Below are 23865 nucleotides of genomic sequence, written 5' to 3'. Positions count from 1 at the left end.
CACCAAACCAGCCCGTCTCTCTGGGTTTCTAGAAGCACCAAACCAGCCCGTCTCTCTGGGCTTCTAGAAGCACCAAACCAGCCCGTCTCTCTGGGTTTCTAGAAGCACCAAACCAGCCCGTCTCTCTGGGCTTCTAGAAGCACCAAACCAGCCCGTCTCTCTGGGCTTCTAGAAGCACCAAACCAGCCCGTCTCTCTGAGTTTCTAGAAGCACCAAACCAGCCCGTCTCTCTGGGCTTCTAGAAGCACCAAACCAGCCCGTCTCTCTGGGTTTCTAGAAGCACCAAACCAGCCCGTCTCTCTGGGTTTCTAGAACGCTCGACTGGAATGTAAATAAGAGCCAGCTGACATGGCTAGCACCGAAGCTAACGAGAGAGAGAGAGAGAGAGAGAGAGAGAGAGAGAGAGAGAGAGAGAGAGAGAGAGAGAGAGAGAGAGAGAGAGAGAGCCAGAGAGAGAGAGAGAGAGAGAGAGAGCCAGAGAGAGAGAGAGAGAGAGAGCCAGAGAGAGAGAGAGAGAGAGAGAGAGCCAGAGAGAGAGAGAGAGAGAGAGAGAGCCAGAGAGAGAGAGAGAGAGAGAGAGAGCCAGAGAGAGAGAGAGCCAGAGAGAGAGAGAGAGAGAGAGAGAGAGAGAGAGAGAGCCAGAGAGAGAGCGGAGAGAGAGAGAGAGAGAGAGAGAGAGAGAGAGAGAGAGAGAGAGAGCGAGAGAGAGAGACACAACTCAAAGTAAAAATAAAAGAAAGAAAATACATACAGTACACCACGTATAGCTAAAGAAGAACAGCTACAAAAATGATTCCTGAAATGAAACCACATTTTACTTCTAGTTGCTATTTTAAAGATTTTTTTAACTTAAGCTGTATGAATTTCTTGCCATTAATATAGTGGTTGCAACTGTATTAATTGATAGCCCGAGTCCTGTGGTGGGAGTTCTGCTCTGGTTTCGGTGAAATAATAATATAAGTAGTTCCGGTCATTTTGTGGGGGCACAGGGGGCCACGAATTAAAAGTAAATACATTCACAAAAGTAGCGTCATTTGTATTGTTGACTTATTTCTAGCATTCACCCCTCTATCACACAGAACTATGTTGTGTCCATACCACTACGCCCACTTTTTTTTCTCCATGTGATAGAGGGGTCAAAGTTGAACGAAAGTTGCGCTAATATTTTAGAAACAGGTCAACAATACAAATGATGCTAGTTGTTGTGGATTAATTTACTTTTAATGCGTGGCCCCAGTGCCCCCCACAAAATGACCGGAACTACTTAATATTCACCAAAACCAGAGCAAACCACGAGACTCAGGCAATCAATTAATACAGTTGCAACTACTATATTAATAACAAGTATTTCATACAACTTAAGTTAAAAAAAATTGTGAACTATCCCTTTAAACACAATACCACTTCTGTATGGTTTCCAAAATGTCCCTCTGCCAGATTGTAACAGTGTAGTATGTTAAATAAATATCTGATGTACACACGGGTCATCTGTGTAGAAACTGTGCTTACAGAAAACAGGGACGTTTTGTTCTCTCAGAGCTACTATTATTTAGTTCTACACGCCCCCCTGCATTTCTATCGTACACTTTCCCACCCCCTGTACTCTACCTCTCTCACCCTGGCTTCATCCCCTCCTTTTCATTTTCTCTGGAAAGGCTCCTGTCACTCTGTCGCTCTCTGAGGCTAGACTGAGAGGCCAGGAAATAGGTGTGCTTCTCTCCCCACAGTGGTGGAAAGTAACCAAGTAATTCTACTTTACTTGAGTATTTTCATTAACCCATTTAGGCCCGACGTCGAAATTAAAAAAACGTTTGCTCTGAAAGAATATATATTCAAAGATTTGTGCCGCATTTTTACGATTTTTCAAAAATAGCAGACCTACAAGCTCGTAGCGCGCCACTCGGTGGCGCGCTATGAGCTTGTAGATCTGCTATTTTTCAATAGCTAAAGCATAACATAATGCTAACACCAAAAGGGGTTCCCGTCCAGAATGGTTTAATACTTCATATTTCTGTTACACAAAATCTCAGAGGCAAATATTATACTTTTTAACTCCACTTCAATTATTTGAAAACCAACTTAGTTACCAACTAAGCTGTATTGTATAGTTCGGCTATTCAAAAATAGCCGGTCTACAAGCTTACGTTTAAAAAAAAATGAAGACAAAAAAAATTACTTTAAGGTATTTGGAACCCAGCAATTTACTTCTGCAGAATATTTCTGCATGACTAAAATCTGAGTACTTCCTCCACTACTGGCTTCTCGCCACAGTGGCGTAAAGCAGTACGAGAGGGAGGAGGATTGAGCCCTGAGGCCGTCTCAAAAGAGCCGCAAAACTGGCATGCTTTGGATACGTCTTTGGCTGACGGGCAGAAACCTTGTATCTCCATTTGTAAATGAATGGCTTACTTCATCAAACAAGAGTGTCTGGCGCCTGGGCCGTGGCTCAGTGGTCCAGGCACCGTGGCTGGTAATCCAGTCTGGCAGTGTGCCGCGGGTTCGACTCCCGATCCCGACGGCCTTTACTGCATGTCTTCCCCCCCATCTCTCTCCCCATTTCCTGTCAGCCTACTGTCTGTCCCTCCATAAAATATATAAAATAAAATGTGGCGAAAGCCACAAAAAAAAAAACATATAAAAAAAAAAGTGTGTCTGGCAAAAGCAGAAAAAAAATGTGGGACTCGATCCTTACCCTCCTTCAAAAATGCCATAAAAGAGCACCTGTCTGCAATTTACAATTACAACTGGACCTAGACAAGTCTTCTAGCTTGCCTAAATAGTATACCCTCAAAGTGGTCAAGTCTGTCTATGAGTTTTAAAATATTCAAACCAATGAAAAGTATTAACAAGCTTGTCTTGACCAGAGCCATAGAGTTAAGACAGAGTTACGCAAACTACGTTCACTTCATGGGGCTTCAGTCCAATGGCGGCTCTCCTACATAGACTTCTATTGAGCATGGGGGACAACTGGAAGTTCATTGGAGTCTATGGGCTCGCGCCGAGTACATGAACCACGTGACCGGGGGGCTGTTTTCTGCCCCCTCAATATCGCAACTCTTCTATTGATGGCTCTGGTCTTGACTAAATAATTAATAACTACATTGGATATATTGGAACATGTTATTGCATGCAGCGACAATATGCAACTAGAGGATAGCACTATTATGCCCAGGCAACTTAAATAATTAATATATAAATAAGTAATTAAAATAAGAAGAGAAATCAGATTCAGATTAGTGCCTTGCAGCACAGCTGGCTTTAAACATGGGATGATCTTCTTGATATACGGGCAGATACATGCAGTATGTTCAGACAATAAGGAGGATTTAGGTCCACAGGTGCGAGAAATAGAATAGTTCTTGGTTAAATTCTAGACCTGTCCTGAGAAGCAGCCGTTTTAAATAGGCCTGTCCGTCCACAGTCCATATATACTCATGCAGTTCAGAGCAGGAAATGCCATTCTCACCACTCACTGCTAGTGATAAGGGGGATTCCCTTCAGTTCAGTGAGATCCATTCAATTCCCTGTACGACGTTGTACAAAACAATAAGAAATCCTAGGTTAGCAGATGACACACACACACACACACACACACACACACACACACACACACACACACACACACACACACACACACACACACACACACACACACACACACACACACACACACACACACACACACACACACACACACACACACACACACACACACACACACACACACACACACACACACACACACACACACACGAGATTGGGGGCTATGTTGGGGTCTAATTGGCCCTCAGCTCTGGGCTGAACCTAGGGACCAAGAACGCCCACTAGGGAGGTACCCCTAATTACCCGCAAGATAGACCTGGGATTATTTTGTAAATATCTGTTTACCGCCATGGCCCCCTGGGGGGGTTAAGTGAGAGGAAAACAGTGCATAGCGGTAAACATGAACACTATGGGACTGGGGGGGGCTTGGCAAAAACCTGAGGTTTTGTCACTGTAGTGTGATACGAGCCAAATACCTGAAGGCTCCAGGGAGAAGCGAGGGCTAGGCTCTGGGGTAATGTGGAGGGGTAACCACAGTGGGAACACAGCTATGGGCTCTACTAAGGCTGGGAGTTGGGGAGCTAAGAGGGGTGGTAAACAACCTGAGGCGTCTGGCTGTATGCCCGCGCAGAATAACTAAATGCACAACCCACGACACGTCGTGTTATTATTATGGACGGATATTGCCAAGCAATAGTCATTAACTCATACCCACGGCAAAGAACACCTGGCTGAAATCGCAATATTGTAACAATCACCTCCAAAATGTTAGTAACAATATGTATAAATAAAATGCTTGGGCACAGTGTGTATGATAATGCCAACAAAATGAGTAATACACTTGAATTGCAGCAATAGTAGCCTGGAACAGACCTAGGCTTTCTATGGCATAGGCAGCTCCCGGCAGGATCTGCCGGCAGAAACCAGACGCACCTGCAGTAGATGAGCCTGATTAATTAGCGAGACGGGGAGAGAGAGAGGAGTGTGTGCAGTGCACGCGCGCAGGACTACGCAGAGCCTGGGTTTCGATGGGCGCTGATGGGACGCTTGTTTTACAGCGCCGGTTACTACTAGTAGGGCGGTGATATATAACCTCACAAAAACTATGCCTAAACCTAACCCTAACCTCACAAAAACTATGCCTAAACCTAACCCTAACCTCCGTAAAACTATGCCTAACCCTAACCTGTAAAACAAGCGCCCCCTCAGCGACCATCGACTCCCAGGCTCTGCGAAAAAGGTCATCCCGCGTGCACGTGTAAATTAAATAAGGCTATTTAGCAGATAGAGAGAGACCCGTTTGCGCTGTATGACACAATTGACGATATTCAGACTTGCCATCTTGCCAGCAAGGTGCTAACTAGGTGCAACTTCCCATAGACAGCCCATTCATCCACACAGAATCTAATTGTATTAACCCATTCTGACCTGAGATCAGATTCTAAAAATGTCTTCTACATCCTGACAGTTTTCTGAAAAAGCTATGTTTCTATGTCAGTCGTTCTTCAATTTTTCAAAAATAGCAGACCTACAAGCTCGTAGCGCGCCACTCGGTGGCGCGCTATGAGCTTGTAGATCTGCTATTTTTCAATAGCTAAAGCATAACATAATGCCAACACCAAAAGGGGTTCCCGGACTTACTTCCCGCCCAAAATGGGTTAAACATCACCAACATTGCAGCTGTATGGAAAGACTGAATTATCCGTTTTCAATTTGTAGAGTTTTTGTTTCATAAAAATCCACCGTAGACATTATGAGCTACTTCTTGTCAAGAAATTCTGTGCATGATAAGTGTCAGAGTTTGGGAGTGCACTTGGATATCACTCAACAGCCCTGCGTACCACCTGTTTTGAATTTGCACATAATGCAGGAGGCAGCAGGTTGCTATACTAAAAACGAGTGCTTCCAAACTCCAAAGAAATCACCTGCAAGGAATTTCTTGTGCAAGGAAATAGCACATATATAACAAGTCTACAGTGGATTTTTATGAAACAAACACTAAAGATAAAAAGAGGATAATTCAAGCTTTTCGCACAGCTGCAATGTTGGTGAGTTTGACGTTGTTTAATACAATCAGATAGGACTTTTCTGTGTGGATGAATGGGCTGTCTATGGGAAGTTGCACCTAGTTAGCACCTTGCTGCAAGATGGCCACTGTCTGAATATCGTCAATTTAATGGGTTTTTGCCCAGACTTTTTTTTTCCTTCCTGGAAATAAATAAAAACGTCAATGTTGGGAATCAAACAGGTGGATGAAATCAAGATTCATTTGTATTCATGCGGGCCTCGACACGACATCACTCAGTTTTCGTTTTCAAAGAAAGTAATTAAAATGTGATTTTTATGGATGTTTGATATTAAAAATACACAAAAATGGAAATGATCCCATTGTTTTGCCATCAATTGTTGGGGAGGCCCATGATGACCACAGATATGCTCTAAAAGTGCGAAAACCTTCATTTCACTACGTCTCCTTTAGGCAACAAAATAATGGTGCATTTATATAGCGCCTTTATCCAAGGCGCTTTACATAGATTGTGCATTACATTCACCCATTCACACACACATTCATACACCGATTGCGGTGGAAGCCATGCAAGGCACCAACCAGCACATCGGGAGCAATTTGGGGTTCAGTGTCTTGCCCAAGGACACTTCGACATGTAGCCAGGAGGAGCCGGGATTCGAACCGCCGACCCATGGATCGTTGGACGACCTGCTCTACCTCTTGAGCCACAGCCGCCCCTGTTCGTGTGCACAAAGTCTTATGCACACCTGTATGCTCTGAGGCGGGTGCGTAGGCAGGGCTCAATGTATTCAGAAAAATGCACATAAAGTGCACAAAGACCCGCACACCGTCTGCACTTGCAATACGAACTTTATTTTGCACTGTAAGATCATTCATTGCTCATCCTGCTGACCACTGAGTGACCCTCCCCTCCTCCAACTCCCAATCAACTCTACATTCTCCTGCAAGCCAAGACATCTCTGGATGTCAGAGGTGTGATGAGACATGCCATGACACTCTGAACTCATCATCATGCTGTTCCTTCATGTCTTCGACACTCTGAACTCATCATCATGCTGTTCCTCCATGTCTTGACACTCTGAACTCATCATCATGCTGTTCCTTCATGTCTTGACACTCTGAACTCATCATCATGCTGTTCCTTCATGTCTTGACACTCTGAACTCATCATCATGCTGTTCCTTCATGTCTTGACACTCTGAACTCATCATCATGCTGTTCCTTCATGTCTTGACACTCTGAACTCATCATCATGCTGTTCCTTCATGTCTTGACACTCTGAACTCATCATCATGCTGTTCCTTCATGTCTTGACACTCTGAACTCATCATCATGCTGTTCCTTCATGTCTTGACACTCTGAACTCATCATCATGCTGTTCCTTCGTGTCTTGACACTCTGAACTCATCATCATGCTGTTCCTTCATGTCTTGACACTCTGAACTCATCATCATGCTGTTCCTCCATGTCTTGACACTCTGAACTCATCATCATGCTGTTCCTTCATGTCTTGACACTCTGAACTCATCATCATGCTGTTCCTTCATGTCTTGACACTCTGAACTCATCATCATGCTGTTCCTTCATGTCTTGACACTCTGAACTCATCATCATGCTGTTCCTTCATGTCTTGACACTCTGAACTCATCATCATGCTGTTCCTCCATGTCTTGACACTCTGAACTCATCATCATGCTGTTCCTTCATGTCTTGACACTCTGAACTCATCATCATGCTGTTCCTTCATGTCTTGACACTCTGAACTCATCATCATGCTGTTCCTTCATGTCTTGACACTCTGAACTCATCATCATGCTGTTCCTCCATGTCTTGACACTCTGAACTCATCATCATGCTGTTCCTTCATGTCTTGACACTCTGAACTCATCATCATGCTGTTCCTTCATGTCTTGACACTCTGAACTCATCATCATGCTGTTCCTTCATGTCTTGACACTCTGAACTCATCACCATGCTGTTCCTTCATGTCTTGACACTCTGAACTCATCATCATGCTGTTCCTTCATGTCTTGACACTCTGAACTCATCATCATGCTGTTCCTTCATGTCTTGACACTCTGAACTCATCATCATGCTGTTCCTTCATGTCTTGACACTCTGAACTCATCATCATGCTGTTCCTTCATGTCTTGACACTCTGAACTCATCATCATGCTGTTCCTTCATGTCTTGACACTCTGAACTCATCATCATGCTGTTCCTTCGTGTCTTGACACTCTGAACTCATCATCATGCTGTTCCTTCATGTCTTGACACTCTGAACTCATCATCATGCTGTTCCTTCATGTCTTGACACTCTGAACTCATCATCATGCTGTTCCTTCATGTCTTGACACTCTGAACTCATCATCATGCTGTTCCTTCATGTCTTGACACTCTGAACTCATCATCATGCTGTTCCTCCATGTCTTGACACTCTGAACTCATCATCATGCTGTTCCTTCGTGTCTTGACACTCTGAACTCATCATCATGCTGTTCCTTCATGCCGTGACACTCTGAACTCATCATCATGCTGTTCCTTCATGTCTTGACACTCTGAACTCATCATCATGCTGTTCCTTCATGTCTTGACACTCTGAACTCATCATCATGCTGTTCCTTCATGTCTTGACACTCTGAACTCATCATCATGCTGTTCCTTCATGTCTTGACACTCTGAACTCATCATCATGCTGTTCCTTCATGTCTTGACACTCTGAACTCATCATCATGCTGTTCCTTCATGTCTTGACACTCTGAACTCATCATCATGCTGTTCCTTCATGTCTTGACACTCTGAACTCATCATCATGCTGTTCCTTCATGTCTTCGACACTCTGAACTCATCATCATGCTGTTCCTTCATGTCTTGCAAATACTTTTCAAGCCACACATAAGGAAAGCCAGACATGAAGCGTACAAAGTGCACGAGGTAATCATGCAGAGAAAAGAAAGAAAGGCAGAGAGCTAAAGGTTGAGAGAAGGTTACGGGAAGTGATAGAGGGACGGGGAACGAACCGCTGTTTAAAAGCAGGGCAAGTGATTTTCTTTGGTTTAAATAAGTGTTAAAAAGATCTACAGTATATTATGATAGTAGTACTCATTGCTATAGATTAGGCATGTCCCGATACCGATACTTGTATCGGAATGCCCTCCGATATGCCCTTATTTGGTCATATCGGAATCGGCAAGTACGCCCCGCACCAATCCGATACCACATTTTATTTAATCACGTGATGCGCGCAGCACGGTGAGACGGGGCCGCCGGTATTGAAAACGCGCATCTCCAGCCGTAGGTGTGAACGGCTTTGCCGACGTGCGAATGGGGGACAATTTAAAACAAAGGCGGCTTGCTGTAGTTTGCGACTAATTTGCATGCACAAAGGCTGCCAAGTAGACTATCTTTTGTTGTTTTTCTTTCTCCCCCTCTCTTCGAAGTTAGACTGGACAAATAAGCTCTAAACTGACTGACTGGGCCACGGTGGGCTGACGCTCATTGTAACTTGCCAAATGCGATAGCGAGTCGAAACAACACGGGAGCCGTCAGCTCCTAGCCTGGCGCGGCCAGACTCATAGCGAGGATGAAGCGTAGTTATAATATCTCCCGCAGATCGATTGAATAGTCTCACATAATACGTGACGTATTCCAATGTGCATCGGTGCATGCAACTTCTCAATCTATCGTTGCTGAAAAGGCAGAGCTACAAGCTCACAACGCAGTGCAACCAGACGCGGTGTGAGCTTGTAGACTGGCTATTTTTGGTGCGTGACACCGCCGTACGATGATGTATACATTACGCATTTAAAGTGACGGTACACAATTAACAGTTCCCTCTGTCTTTTAGAAAGGTACTGTATAAAATGTAGTGCAAAGGGATGCCTTGGTTGGTTAAAATAAAGAGAAGATTATTCAAATATAATAAGCATATATATATATAGTGTGTGTGTGTGTGTGTGTGTGTGTGTGTGTGTGTGTGTGTGTGTGTGTGTGTGTGTGTGTGTGTGTGTGTGTGTGTGTGTGTGCTTGCAAAGTGGAACATCACCAGGGCTAAACTTCACGTTATTCTACGTGATAACGCAACCAACATGAGCACATGTACTTTACACTTTTTTAAATAAAGCATTGGTATCGGCTAACACAGAAATTGTTGGATCGGAATCGGATCGGAAACGAAAAAAGGGTATCGGGACATCCCTACTATAGATATATAGTTTGTTCAGTAAAAGGAGTCTCCATGTCTCTCCAGCTTTTTATTAAACTGAAAATGCATTTCATTTCGGGGTACCGATTTTATCCAATCAAGATAGAGAACGCAGTCAGGATACAGATCAAACAAGTGGAATTGTAAGTGATGACTCAAAGAAATGAGCAGACAAAATTGGAACTGGAACACTATACAAATTAAGCTGATGAATGGCTACTCTCTCCTGATTGGCTGAAATTGTGTCACCTAGCTGAAAGTGTATTTTCTGTTTATTAACAAGCTTAGCGCCATCAGCGCTATATCGCAGTGATAGATTTACACCCGCTCTGAGTCTGTGCCAAAGCAGCGATATCGCAGCTCAAAAGCTTTATATCAAAACAAACCGGCCAACGCTAAAAACAAACCTCTAGCCTGCTCCAGGTTGCTAGGCAAGGCCTGCGTCCTTCCCAGCATGGGGATGGATCCCATAGGAATCCATTCATTGTAGTTTCTTTGCTGCTTGTTTTCGCAGAAAAATACTCCAAAGTTGCTGTTTTTGTCCAATCTGTCCGATGTTCAGATGTAACTGGTAATATGTCGGGCATGATGCTGTTTCTGGCTAAAGCTAAGCCATATCAGCTAAAACAACTAGCACCTCCTTCTGTGTGACCCGGATGAAAACTGACGTCATCAGCTACATTCTATTTGGCACTATGCAGTATCATTGAATGAACACTAGGTGGCGATAAGAGTGTTAACAAATTGATGGCCAAAGCCCACACCACCAAGGACGTATTTTGTCATAGTGTTTTACGCTAGATGGTGCTGGCTAACATATCAGAGTCACCGTTTGACTCTTGGTTAAACAGTCTAGCAGGAAATCACGTGGAGAAAAAGTGTCAGACTCAGTCAGAAGTTAAAACCTTTTGTACTATCGTGACCCCAAGAATCGGAATCGAATCGTAGGACACCCAAAGATTCACAGCCGTATTTATTTATAAGTGCTTATTACACCCTACATGTTGGGTACACCTCACCAGCCAAATCTTGATATGGCAAAAGATGAATTGAAGAACCAGGCATTAAGCAGTGGTCTGATATTTCTTCAACGGGTTTAGTGACAGAGGCACTGAAAGGACTGAGATCAGATGATGAGCTGGCCCCTTTGGAGGGGGACGTGTCTTCAATGCTAAAAACAACCAGGCATGCAGCTCCACTCACTGGGCCCTCTGTAAGCAGAGCCAGGGAACCCATGAGCAATGCAATGCAAATCCACTCATGTTCTCTCACTCAGCCCTCTCTTACGTACCTGCTCTCATCTTCAAATGGCTGCTATCGTCGATTAGCAATCACCTCCCCATATACATTGTCTAGCTCGCATCTGCCCGACCTTATTCATTATGACATGTGGAAACTGATATTTGCCCTATCAATAAAATAAGCATCATGTGCACGCGGACACACAGTCACACACAGTCACACACACACAATGAGGGAGGAGCTTTGACTGACCTTAAAGGACCACTTCGCAACCTCCTTTCATATAATGGGTCCTCACTAATGCTCATGATAAAATACTACCATTTATTTCTACTCGGTCTGTGTCTCATAGGAGGGCTGTGGGCAGTTCAGAAACCCGTCCACCAGTGACATCATCAATGGTGAATTCAAGCTAATAGAAACTGTAGGCTTACTATTCGTGAAAAGTTGCAATGTGATAATGGAAGCCATCAATAATAAAAATCTAAATATGTTTTAAAAAAAATCCTGTTTAAAAACAAATCTGCCCAACGATGATGACAAAGAGACAAACAAAAGAATTGTGGTATTTTATCATGAACAACAATAACAGGCAAACGTTGATCAAAATAACAATTCTTCTACATTCTCTAATTGTGTAGACTTCTTGTAAATTAAGTATGGAGATGTTTAACAATAATTTAACTCTTGAGAGTTAGACCTGTACATACGGGTCCATTTGGTTTCATTTTACGCTCTCAAGTAAAGTAACTAATTGATTACCAATACAAACTCTCCATAGCTGGGACCCCCTCAAGGACCACTGGTGGTCCCCAGACCACTGGTTGAAAACCGCTGGTCCATATCACCCAGGCCAACACTCATTTATTCTTAACCCATTTTGACCTGAGATCAGATTCTAAAAATGTCTTCTACATCCTGACAGTTTTCTGAAAAAGCTATGTTTCTATGTCAGTCGTTCTTCGATTTTTGAAAAATAGCAGACCTACAAGCTCGTAGCGCGCGCTATGAGCTTGTAGATCTGCTATTTTTCAATAGCTAAAGCATAACATAATGCTAACACCAAAGGGGGTTCCCGCCAAAAATGGGTTAATAATACTTAGTTGCAGGCCCACTACTTAGCATGCCGTCATGTTACTTTATTACCTACTGTTTGGATAACCCCATGCTGCAAAGGATTAGCCACACCTGGCTGACATTTAACTTAATGGCTAACCAGCCAGGATAGTGACCCTTTCATTGCTGAAGCAAATCAAGTTGCAATCCTGTCAGACCACCAGTGACAAAGCAAATCCCATCACAAACAAGAGACATGTTAATTTGGGCTGACAATCAGACAATGTGACTTTGCTGGCTGGAGTGAAATCAACACTGTAGCCTTGCTATTTCTGGCAGCAGAAATTGGGATAATCAAATCAAGCTGGTGGAAGTGACGCCTAGCGTCACGCACCAAGGAAAGTCAATAACACGTGGGAATATGGGAAATACAGGTAGAGAGGTGGGCAGTGGAAGGAGCACCACCAGGCTGGTTGTAATAAGGAGAAGGAGAAGAAGTAGAAGAATAAGCAATCACACTTGTGTGAAGTGAGGGGCGCCTGCCTGCCTGCCTGTTTATTTAAAGTTCTGTAAAGTTCTGCCACATGACATGACGTCATGTTTAGTGCTCTAAACAAACGTTAAAAGTCCATAGTCTGGGCTTCTACTCTGTTTTGTTAAGTGCTCTAAACAAAGTCTATAGACTTGGCCCAGGCGGCTGGGCCAAGTCAGCCTACCATCTCTATCCCTCTATGAAAAAAGAAAAGGCGAAAGCCACAAAAAAATATATATATATCAAAAGTCCATAGACTTGGAGTTGGATGCCATACAACATGATTTCAAAATTGAATTCCATGATGTATGATAATGATTGTATTACTATTGGCCCACATGGTGTCACAGGGGGACAGAATAGATACACAGAGACACACGGCACGGGAGGGGGAGGTAATAATGCATAGACACACAAGGCCACGCGTTGGAGCGACATGAAACTGTGAGCTAGCCTAGCGCTCCAAATGATCTGTCAGAGAGGTTCACGAGAGTGGTTGCTTATTAATTAATCATAGTTGAACTTCCGTACGCCTGTCCGCTTTAGGATTGATTTTTAGGTTTTTAGGCCGATTTACCTTTAAGGCAATTCATGGCCTGGCCCCTAATTCTATTTTAGAGTCATTAACCCCTAGCTAGCGAGTGCTAGCACAGCCTGAGGTTTTTCCTGAGTCGAGGCTGAAGACAAAGGGTGACCGTTCCTTTGCTGTCAGGGCTCCTCGACTTTGGAATGACCTGCCTGAGGAACTCCTGTGTGTGTGCGCGCGTGCGCGTGAGACAGACAGACAGACATAAAATGCTTTCTAGAGAGAGGCGGACATGAAAAGCTTTCTACTATGGAAGTGAGGTTGCTTACCTGAAGCCATCTCCCACAGTGACTATCTCCACCTCACTGTCGGTGGAGGTGACGTTGATCTCCTCGCTGGCAGTGACTGGTGGCGCCGGTGCTGGGGTGGCTTCAATCACCACCACGTCCTCATCCAGAGCACCTGAAGAACATAACCAAGGGTTCAACTCCATCAGGCCTCTCACATTACATTACATAATCGGCCGATTACAATTATTTGAGATAATCGCAATTATTTTGCATGACGTTGCTTGTCGGGCAGAAACCTTTTTTCCCCTGTGAATTAACCCATTTTGGGCGGGAACCCCTTTTGGTGTTAGCATTATGTTATGCTTTAGCTATTGAAAAATAGCAGATCTACAAGCTCATAGCGCGCCACCGAGTGGCGCGCTATGAGCTTGTAGGTCTGCTATTTTTGAAAAATCGAAGAACGACTGACGTAGAAACAAAGCTTTTTCAGAAAACTGTCAGGATGTAGAAGACATTTTTAGAATCTGATCTCAGGTCAGAATGGGTTAACAACCTCTAGGACGGTGATCATACAACAACGTGACAATGGTATCAAAAATAGCAGATCCACAAGCTCAAAACGCTGCTAAGTTATGCGTTTTGAGCTTGTAGTTTTGGACATATGAGGTTTCCACCCGACACGGAGACGATAATCATCATGCTGTAAAATCTCTTCCATGTCGTGAAGAAATAGTGGGGATTGCAGATCGACAAACTCGTCTGAGCTTAATGTAGATCGGCTATTTCCAGTTATTTTTGTTTTTGAATAAAGTATAAAGTTATTTGAATTTCTTTGTATATTTCAGTTATTTGTCATATCTGCCCTGTGAAAATTTTGTTTATTTAACCCATTTTGGGCGGGAACCCCTTTTGGTGTTAGCATTATGTTATGCTTTAGCTATTGAAAAATAGCAGATCTACAAGCTCATAGCGCGCCACCGAGTGGCGCGCTATGAGGTTGTAGATCTGCTATTTTTGAAAAATCAAAGAACCACTGACATAGAAACATAGCTTTTTCAGAAAACTGTCAGGATGTAGAAGACATTTTTAGAATCTGATTTCAGGTCAAAATGGGTTAATGGCGATCGGCTATTTCCAGTTCTTTTTGTTTTTGAATAAAGTATAAAGTTATTTGAATTTCTTTGTATATTTCAGTTATTTGTCATATCTGCCCTGTGAAATTTTTGTTTAAGGAAGCCTAAAAGCCAAAAAGAAATGTAATTTGTATTTATGTTACAATGTTCAATGCCACAAACGCAAGACTTCATGATCGCGACAGCCCTAAAGTCCATGACAAACACAGCAGACAGAACATGCAAACTCCTGCAGATACAGCAAGACAATCTCAATGTTTTCATCAACATAGAACTTTTCAAATGGAACCTGGTTTAAACCCACTTCCTTTGGCAATGTGGGCCACGCTCTGCTACGTGTACGCATCTCTGTGAATGTTGTATATTATGGGAAATGCTAAATATAAAAACGTGTGCACATAATGTCGAACTCGGATACACAAATACACTAATGTGTGGAGGGAGATGTACTCTTCCTCTTGTCCTACTTTTGTTTTGCATTCTTACTCAAACAGCATTTCCCCGCAAACTGAAAGTTGGTAGATTATTCACGTTTTCCCCTATATATATATATATATATATATATATATATATATATATATATATATATATATATATAGTGTGTATGTATGTATGTATTTGGTTAAAATGGGTAAGGTTTTAAAAAAGGCAAAAGCATGCTCTGTTGCACTGGCCTAAAAGTGGGTCCTCTAAAACTGCTTCAACTTCTGAGAATGTGTGTTTGGTTCATTAGCCACCAGATGGCATACCTTATAAGTATGTATGTATGTCTGTATGTCTGTATGTATGTATGTGTCTGTGTATGTGTCTGTGTATGTGTCTGTGTGTGTGTCTGTGTGTGTGTCTGTGTGTGTGTCTGTGTCTGTGTCTGTGTCTGTGTGTCTGTGTCTGTGTCTGTGTCTGTGTCTGTGTCTGTGTCTGTGTGTGTGTGTGTGTGTGTGTGTGTGTGTGTGTGTGTGTGTGTGTGTGGCAACAGAGACACACGAGGAACACACCCATGACTGCCAGTACCAGTGATTCCAGGATTGGACTCTTTAGCCACCAAATAACTCACCGTTAAGGACATAAGTGGACGTCATCATCGGATTCGATGGACAACCATAATCAGTATGTGTGTGTGTGTGTGTGTGTGTGTGTGTGTGTGTGTGTGTGTGTGTGTGGTACTAGGCCTAAAACAAATGTAGGTCAGCTAATGCCGCTCCAAACTGTTTGCAGTGGGATTGGCTTTTTTCCCCCTCCAGCTGCATCAAGAGATCTAGCCTCTGATTGGTCCAGTACAGCTCTCTCACTCCACTCGCCCTGCCTGGCCTTGCTGTCGGCAGCAGGACCTCGGGGTAAAATGGTATTGAACACATACCATTTTAAAATGTTAAAATCAAGAGCAGTTGGAACATCTCAAGCAGTTCAACTAACAATTAAAGGCACATTTCACAGCTGGAAGAAACTGCAGTCACTCAATGTTAATAGGATTTGTAGTAGCACAATTTTAAATTTGCACCCTGTGGCCAGAAAAATAATGAAGTCTGTGTGTTTGACTAGGGCTTGACTTGACTGGATAGCTGAATTCCTACAATGACCATAATGCTTTGGTGCACTGCTCCTCCTTGTGGAGAGGGGGGGAAGCTGCGTGGAGGTGTGACTTGTAGTCCAGGAAGGAAGTGAGACTACATTTTCATGACAAACTTTGGTCATGAAGATGACTAAAATATAAAAAAAAACACATATTACACACATTTAAAACCCCAGGAATGTGTTTCTTGTGTCCTAAACATCAATAAAATAAGTGGCTGGTTGCAAAAGGGGTGAAATGGCCCTTTAAGAAAAAACTAAAATAAAACACGTATATATTTTTTTAAATTTGTTCTGTATTTATGGACATTTCCTGATGTTTCTTCGAAGATTTTGTTTAGTATTTGTGCTGCCATGGGGTTGTGGGGGGAAAAATATATGTGAAGAAATGCTTTGAAAGGACTATGTTGTTGTAAAGAAAAATCAATAAACATATGTTTAAAAAAACAAAAAAAAACACGTAGAATAATGTATAGGCCATTGTAAAATAATGTATTAAAAAAAAGCTTAGCTGTGTTTAAGTACTGGGTTAAAAAAGGCGGTGTCTTAGTGTGCAGTAACTAGCGGCTTAGCTGGTGAACTCAATTATTGCCCAAGGTAAATTCTATTCCAGTAGTCTCCTAGGAACTGCTGCTTAGCACCCTCTCCTAGCCTAGCTACCTGGGATGCTGAACAACCACATGTTGTTACACTAACAGTTAATAATACATATGAATTGCAACTAAGTGGATTGGCAATTGGTTTATGTTTGAACAGAAGCACTTGTTCATGTGACTCTAACAGAAGCACTTGTTCATGTGACTCTAACAAACAGTTTTGATATCTCAGATGGTGCACCTCACTCAGATATTGTGTAAAAAATAAGCAATTTTGTCACCTGTGCTCTTGATTCTGTGTAAATTTCACAATATATGGGTTCTTGTTAATCGTGGATCTAGGCTGAAAAATGTCTATACGAATTCCAAACATTCTGTGCATCTGGGTCTGTGCCCCATTACAGGTGTGATTGTACCAAGCATCGGCTATAAAGTTTGCTCCAGCAGCTGCCTCCCTCCACGGCTGTGTTGTAAACAAAAGCCTCGTTCCCCTCAGAGACCCGCTGTTTCTATGCAAAAGCTGCAGTGCAGAGCTGGGAGCCAGAGTCTTCTCCACCCACCTGCCTCCCATGACAATCAGAGGCACAACCGCAAACCTCTCCCCTGACCCCTTCATAGCCCCCTCAGGGTCACAGCAGTGCCAAACATTGTCAAGGCTACATGAAGAGGAATACAATGAAGTGAGATAGAGGTGAGACTTATCCAAGGGTAGTTCGCATTTCCTTTAAACACCGAGTTCTCTTGTGACAAAGTCCTCTTTTCAGCTCAGGAAACAGAGGGTGCCTGTTAGATGCATGCTGAACTGAGCTGTGTCATCATACTCAGATGAGGGTGCTGGGAAGATTTAGGAACTGACGACACATGCATTCTAACAAAAGTAGAGCTGTCTGTAGTCTGAGCACTAGTTGACCAGGTGTGGGAGCAGAGGGGAGATGGAAAATGTCTCCTACTCACAAGTCCCTCATCACCACTGCTTTTGAACTAATGATGCATTGGTTAGCTTGTTTTGGACCAACAGCTGCCCGGCCCATTTCAGAGCCAATCAAACTCCTCCAGTAGTTTTGCGTTGTGAAAACTGTGATTCAGCCCTTGTTCAAAAGAGGCACAGGCACAGTGACAGAATACATTATCAGATGTATTGTTTTGCAGTCATCTTCAAGAAAGTGAAACTTGCATGATGCTATTAGCACCCCATTCAACTGTTATCACCCGATAATCAAGAAAATGTTCGTAATCAGCACCTTAGAAATATCCCCAGTATGTGATAATCAACATACTGGGAAATCCGGAAGAGAAACTATGGGAGCGTTTGCTTTTTGTGTCACTGATGTCAATGACGGAGGAGCGCCGTGTCTGGTGGCCTTGAGCCACGTGAGGAACCGCCGAGCGAGTCGCCGTGCCGAGCGTTGCGACGGCCACCAGACCCAACTCAGCGCCGTCCGAGTTACGTCCCGATAGGCAGAGAATAGTATATATTAGTAGCCCCTAGTTTCCATGCGCCGACAATAGAGTTGGAAATGACACGTTCAGCCAAGGGGGAGTCCTTGACCAGGCTATGTCTGCACCTCCCTGCATGCGTGCAGTCCGGGGGAATACAGCCAAACACCACAATGTCTAGTATGCCAGTATGGCCATATTGGCCTGATAACGGTTGATTATCCTGATAACGGTTGATTTCGTATATTTAATACAGTGATAACGGGTGAATCGGCTGCTATTAACCCATTATGACCTGAGATCAGATTCTAAAAATGTCTTCTACATCCTGACAGTTTTCTGAAAAAGCTATGTTTCTATGTCAGTCTTTCTTCGACTTTTTCAAAAATAGCAGACCTACAAGCTTGTAGCGCGCCACTCGGTGGCGTGCTATGAGCTTGTAGATCTGCTATTTTTCAATAGCCAAAGCATAACATAATGCTAACACCAAAAGGGGTTCCCGCCCAAAATGGGTTAACCAGTTTAGACCGGGAACCCCTATACGTAACTATACCTTTCAATTTTGAAATAAATGTTTTTTCAGAAAAGTCAGGTTTGAAGGAGTTTTTAAGAATCGGCCTCAAGTCTAAATGGGTTTAGTCTCTCAAGACAGACTGTTGTTGGCTCCGTTAAATTCATAGGAAAAGAGGGCACTGTTTTTCCTTTATTTGCCAATGGGTTCTCAGATTGAAATGGGTTAAGCTAACATCATAACGAGAAGTTATATTCTCCTTAAATAAATACATGGCTCACCTCAACACTAGTATGGTACAGATTCTCCTATAAGCATTACAATGTTATCCCATTTTGGGCGGGAACCCCTTTTGGTGTTAGCATTATGTTATGCTTTAGCTATTGAAAAATAGCAGATCTACAAGATCTACAAGCTTGTAGGTCTGCTATTTTTGAAAGATCGAAGAACGACTGACATAGAAACATAGCTTTTTCAGAAAACTGTCAGGATGTAGAAGACATTTTTAGAATCTGATCTCAGGTCAAAATGGGTTATTATTGATCCTAAAGCAAAGAGGCGACCCATGAAGAGGAGAAGGCTTCAAAACTGGAAATGAATTCACCATCAGTGACTAGATGTGATTGACTTCATAACAACTAGTCATGACTAACATAGCATTGCTTAAATTGGTACTCATCTCACTTTCTCTGACAATATGATTACTGGATAATGGTTAGTGATCAAGCAATTTGAATGACAAAAGGAAGTAACCCACCCCTCCACAATCTCATTTCAACACAAGCCAGTGAATCTCTGAATGTCAAAGCAAACAAATTGGGTGTAACAGACTAACACCTCAGACTGGTGTGATTGGTGCTATTTTTGAAAAGTCGTGAAAATATTTATTTCAGAAAACTGGAGGATTTAGAAGATTTTTTTTAAATTTTGAGGTCAGGCCTAAATGGCAGCATAAACTAAGTATTATCCCTGCTGTAGGACAGGTCTGACTCAATTGTGTTTATGCATCTGTTCTGTAAGTTACTGTGCTTACTCAGTAATAACCAACATTTTCAAGCCCAAGAGCCCATAATATTAAGACAAATGTATTTTTCCATAGTCAGACTGCTTGCCTGTGTAGGTATAGTAGTGAGTGAGAGGCTGTTTAGCTCTGTGGGTTTTTAGTTGTGCATCACAAGTTCACAGCGGATAGCGGTCAAACAAGAGAACAAACAAACTCTGCAGTTGATGACTCGATACACATGTCTGGGGCCATCACTGCAAGCTATTCAAAAGCCACATTCTGTGTATTGGTAGTGATGGCTGGCTGCCTGTCAGTCTGACACCCGCTCACTCCGGGATCTACTTGAATGGCTCGTGCGAGCTACTGGTAGCCCCCGAACCCCTGGTTGGTTACCCCTGGCTTAGAGCAAATGATTTTGACTCTGTTGCATTATGTAATATTTGGTAATAACCGAATTCCTTCATGTTTCTATAACTGTACAAGGATAACTTAACCATTATCTGTAATGAGTAACACATGAAGCTGGGACAGAGCAATTGTTATGCTTAACCACTTAAGTCTTAAATGGGCGGCAGTGGCTCAGGAGGTACAGTAGTGGCCACAAAGGAATCGGAAGGTTTCTGCCTGGTTCGATCCCTGGCTCATATTGGGTTACTGTCAAAGTGTCCTTTCCTTGAGCAGAGCAACACACTGAACCCCTCCAAAGGTTTGACTTTTCTCTGCTGCCTGCCTGTGTGTTCATGTGTTTGAAATTGAATGGGTGAACGCACATTTGTAAAGCGTTTGGATAAATGTGCTATATAAATATATATATATATATCCCCAAGCCCAATGTACTTTGTTGTAGTATGAATCGCAGAAATGTTCAAGCTCACAGTCACAACGCTTCAAGCTGTCTGTGTTGTGTGCCAAAAATAGCTTTTTGGCACGCGACACCACCTTAAGATGGAGAATAAACCATGGTTTTCTCTCACCTGTAGCTACAGCGGCACTGTTGGGCTGGCTGCTGGTGCTGCTGACATCCACGTACAGCTCGTCCTCCGCTTCAGTGGAAGAGGGGGACGACGACTCGCTGCTCAGCTCCTCGCTCGAGCTACTGGTGCTGTGGAGCAACGCGTACTTCTTGCGAGCGATGACCTCCCGCTTCTTCCTCTGGAGAAGCAGCCGCTCCTTCTGCTTCTGGGTCCGGTGCGTCACACTGGGCGCCGCTTTCAGAAAACGCTTCCTGTGGGGCGTGAGACGACGTCCACTCAGACACGGCCGCTTCAGCAGCACGGGCTCGGCCTCCGACCGCGCCCACTTGTGTGAGCGACTTCCCCGAGTTCGACCCAGAACGGGGCGCAACCCGAGACCCGTCGCTTCTGCTGCTGCCGCCTTGTGTTGGTGGCCCCCCGCCGCCCCGGCCTCCCCCTCGTCTTCTGAGCTCAGAGTGTCTGAGTCCCCGAATCGCAGGCTGGACGAAGGGGAGGATGCACAGTCACTGAAAGAGGACTCGTCGTTGTGTTCATCCTCGCTCGGATGTTCTAAGAGTTCCACCCTGGGGCGCTGTGGGGCCAGCGAGCTCTCGCTGATGTGGCCCTCCTTCAGGGAGCAGTCCGAAGGGCCTGCCTGTTGGCTCTTGCGCTTTTTGCGCCCAGGCAGGCTCCTTTCTGAGTCTCTGCGTGCTCCTGTGTCCCTCAGGGTCCGGTGCCTGGGCTCTACACACAGTGTTGCAAATTCACTGCCTGCTTTGCCGATCACCTCCATGCTTACGGGGAAACTCTTGGCTGCCTCCACAGGCTCTGGGTGGACCAGTGGCTCCTTCAGGTTCTCCTGTCTGCCTGTGGCCTCAGCTGGCAGCTCACTCTTCATGGTGGCAGGTCCTCACCTCACAGACGAAATGCCAAGTACATATACACACATGCGCGCACACACACACCCTTGCACACACACATCCACACCCACACACCGGGTCCTAGGATTCTATCGGTGACATCTCACTCAACCTGGAGCATGGGAGAAAGGAGAGGAAAAATGAGAGGGTGTTAAACATCAGGTGCACACCATGAATCCTCATAAAAACTTTAAGCATGGCATTTTCAAAGTTTAAAGGTATATTCAGTGATTCCACTTAATTCAAATATCACTTATTTTTTCTTATTTTTTGGATAATCCTCCCTACTATAAAGTGTGCTGACCATATAAGGAGTTCCTCCCTGTCCCCAGTGAGCCCCTGGAGTAAAAAGAAACTAGTTTCGGTTTGGGCTTTGGGTGGCAAAGCTTTCATCCAATCAGGATGAGAGGGGCCTTCCTCCAATCATGATCGAGTGGGGTGGGCCTTGGTGCACGTGCTGTTGGTCTGTTGTCCCCCCCCCCTGCTACAATCAGGGACTTCTCTTAATGAATAGCTTGTAATTCTAACCTTTCCTTCACTCGGCTGATCCCATCAGCTCATAGAACTATTTTTGTTTTAACCAAACCATATCAGTTAACATTTATTATGCATCGTTTTTCAACTTTTGTACTATTTACTATTGTGTGTAGGCCGGGCTATATGACCATAAAAGGTAAGGACCTCAATGTATTCACAGCCACAATATGCAATTAATATGTAACATATTGCACCTCTTTAGTAATTTTGAATGGTTGCAGACATATATAAAAAATAATTAAATAAAAACTTCCAGAACTGCTTAATATTTGCGGTAAAAAAAAAAGAGATAATGAATAACCTCAGGTTGAGTCAATTATGAGGCATTTAGGCTGCTTTATTGTTCCCTGGGCTGGCAAAGCATGAATCACACTGAATACTAACTTCAATCTTAAAAAGACATGCATGTGCATAATTAATTATGCACGCACACACACACACACACACACACACACACACACACACACACACACACACACACACACACACACACACACACACACACACACACACACACACACACACACACACACACACACACACACACACACACACACACACACACACACACACACACCACCCCCCCTAATTAATACCACTGTCAATACATTTCCCTCAGTTTACTGAGATTAATGGCATCCACCTCATAGACCACTGGCCCAAATCTTTTCTAAGGTTACATACATGTAGTCTGGCTAATAAGCCAGACTCAAAAAAAATTGCCAATGGCTGATTCGGTCTGGCTTATTAGCCAGGCTAACATACATGCACGCCAATTGTGTTCATCTGTTAAAAGAAAATGACAATTAAAACAATCTATCCACACGAATAAGTTTCAATTTGCATTCGACAGCCATTTCACAACAACATCCATGAAACGGTACTTCAATGCTTGTACACTCAAAGAATGCTTCCCCTTTCTGTTGATGTAGTCTCTGTGGATTTAGCTGTGGTTAGGTGAACTATTTAGGCAACGGTCAGTTTAGAGTAGGCTTGTCTACTGTAAGGACAGTGAATATTTTAATCTTCACCAACAAAATATAATAATTCCAATACAATGTTGGTGTAACTTAACTAATTGATTTGCATTTCCATTGCAAAACATTTATAAGTACATCTACATATCATAAATGCCCAAAGGAAACAGATTTTTAATTATTATTTACCATTAACATTTGTGTGAACTTAAGTTGCTACTGTAGGTAGGTCAAGTGAATGAAGCCATTAATTCAATCAATGGTGCATTCTCCCATTATGAGTCGTCATTAGCATTCATGCAAACCACTGAATGTTATTGTTTGACAGAAGCACCTTGTTTGCCGACAATTAATTTAACCCATTCTGGGCGGGAACCCCTCTTGGTGTTTCAAGAATTCTGTTCTACTTTAGCTATTGAAAAATAGCAGATCTACAAGCTCATAGCGCGCCACCGAGTGGCGCGCTACAAGCTTGTAGGTCTGCTATTTTTGAAAAGTCGTGGAATTTTTGTGGCACAAATCTTTGAATATATATTTCAGAGCAAACATTTTAACTAAAATATTGGCTTCTGGGGAGGTCCCTGAAACTACATATTTTGAGATAGGGGTTCATGGCCCAATAGAGATAATTCTGGGGGTCCTTGACATGAAAAAGGTTGAGCACCACTGACATAGAAACATAGGTTTTTCAGAAAAAAATTAGGATTTAGGATTTTTAATCGACCTCAGTCCTAAATGGGTTAATGACATAAGAAGTATAGTAAAATTTGCCAAATCTAATTAAGCCAAAACAGTGCAGCCATAATG

The 23865-nt window shown here is 43.3% G+C and overlaps 1 protein-coding gene across 4 annotated transcripts in view; it reads right to left on the bottom strand.

Moving 5' to 3' along the window:
- The window catches only part of rnf111 (ring finger protein 111), a 64210-nt gene that overhangs the window by 37188 nt on the left and 3157 nt on the right, over window positions 1-23865 (bottom strand). For all 4 annotated transcript variants that reach the window (XM_079497793.1, XM_079497795.1, XM_079497794.1 and 1 more), the window contains exons 2-3: window positions 20646-21656; window positions 13462-13594 (exon numbers count right to left, since the gene is read on the bottom strand). In XM_079497793.1, coding sequence (XP_079353919.1) covers window positions 13462-13594; window positions 20646-21522 — 1010 coding nt within the window. In that variant the 5' untranslated portion in view covers window positions 21523-21656. The remainder of the gene's footprint in view (window positions 1-13461; window positions 13595-20645; window positions 21657-23865) is intronic.

This window comes from Electrona antarctica (assembly GCF_951216825.1).
Source record: "Electrona antarctica genome assembly, chromosome: 3".
Classification (NCBI taxonomy): domain Eukaryota; kingdom Metazoa; phylum Chordata; class Actinopteri; order Myctophiformes; family Myctophidae; genus Electrona; species Electrona antarctica.
This window is presented reverse-complemented; position numbering and strand designations above follow the sequence as displayed.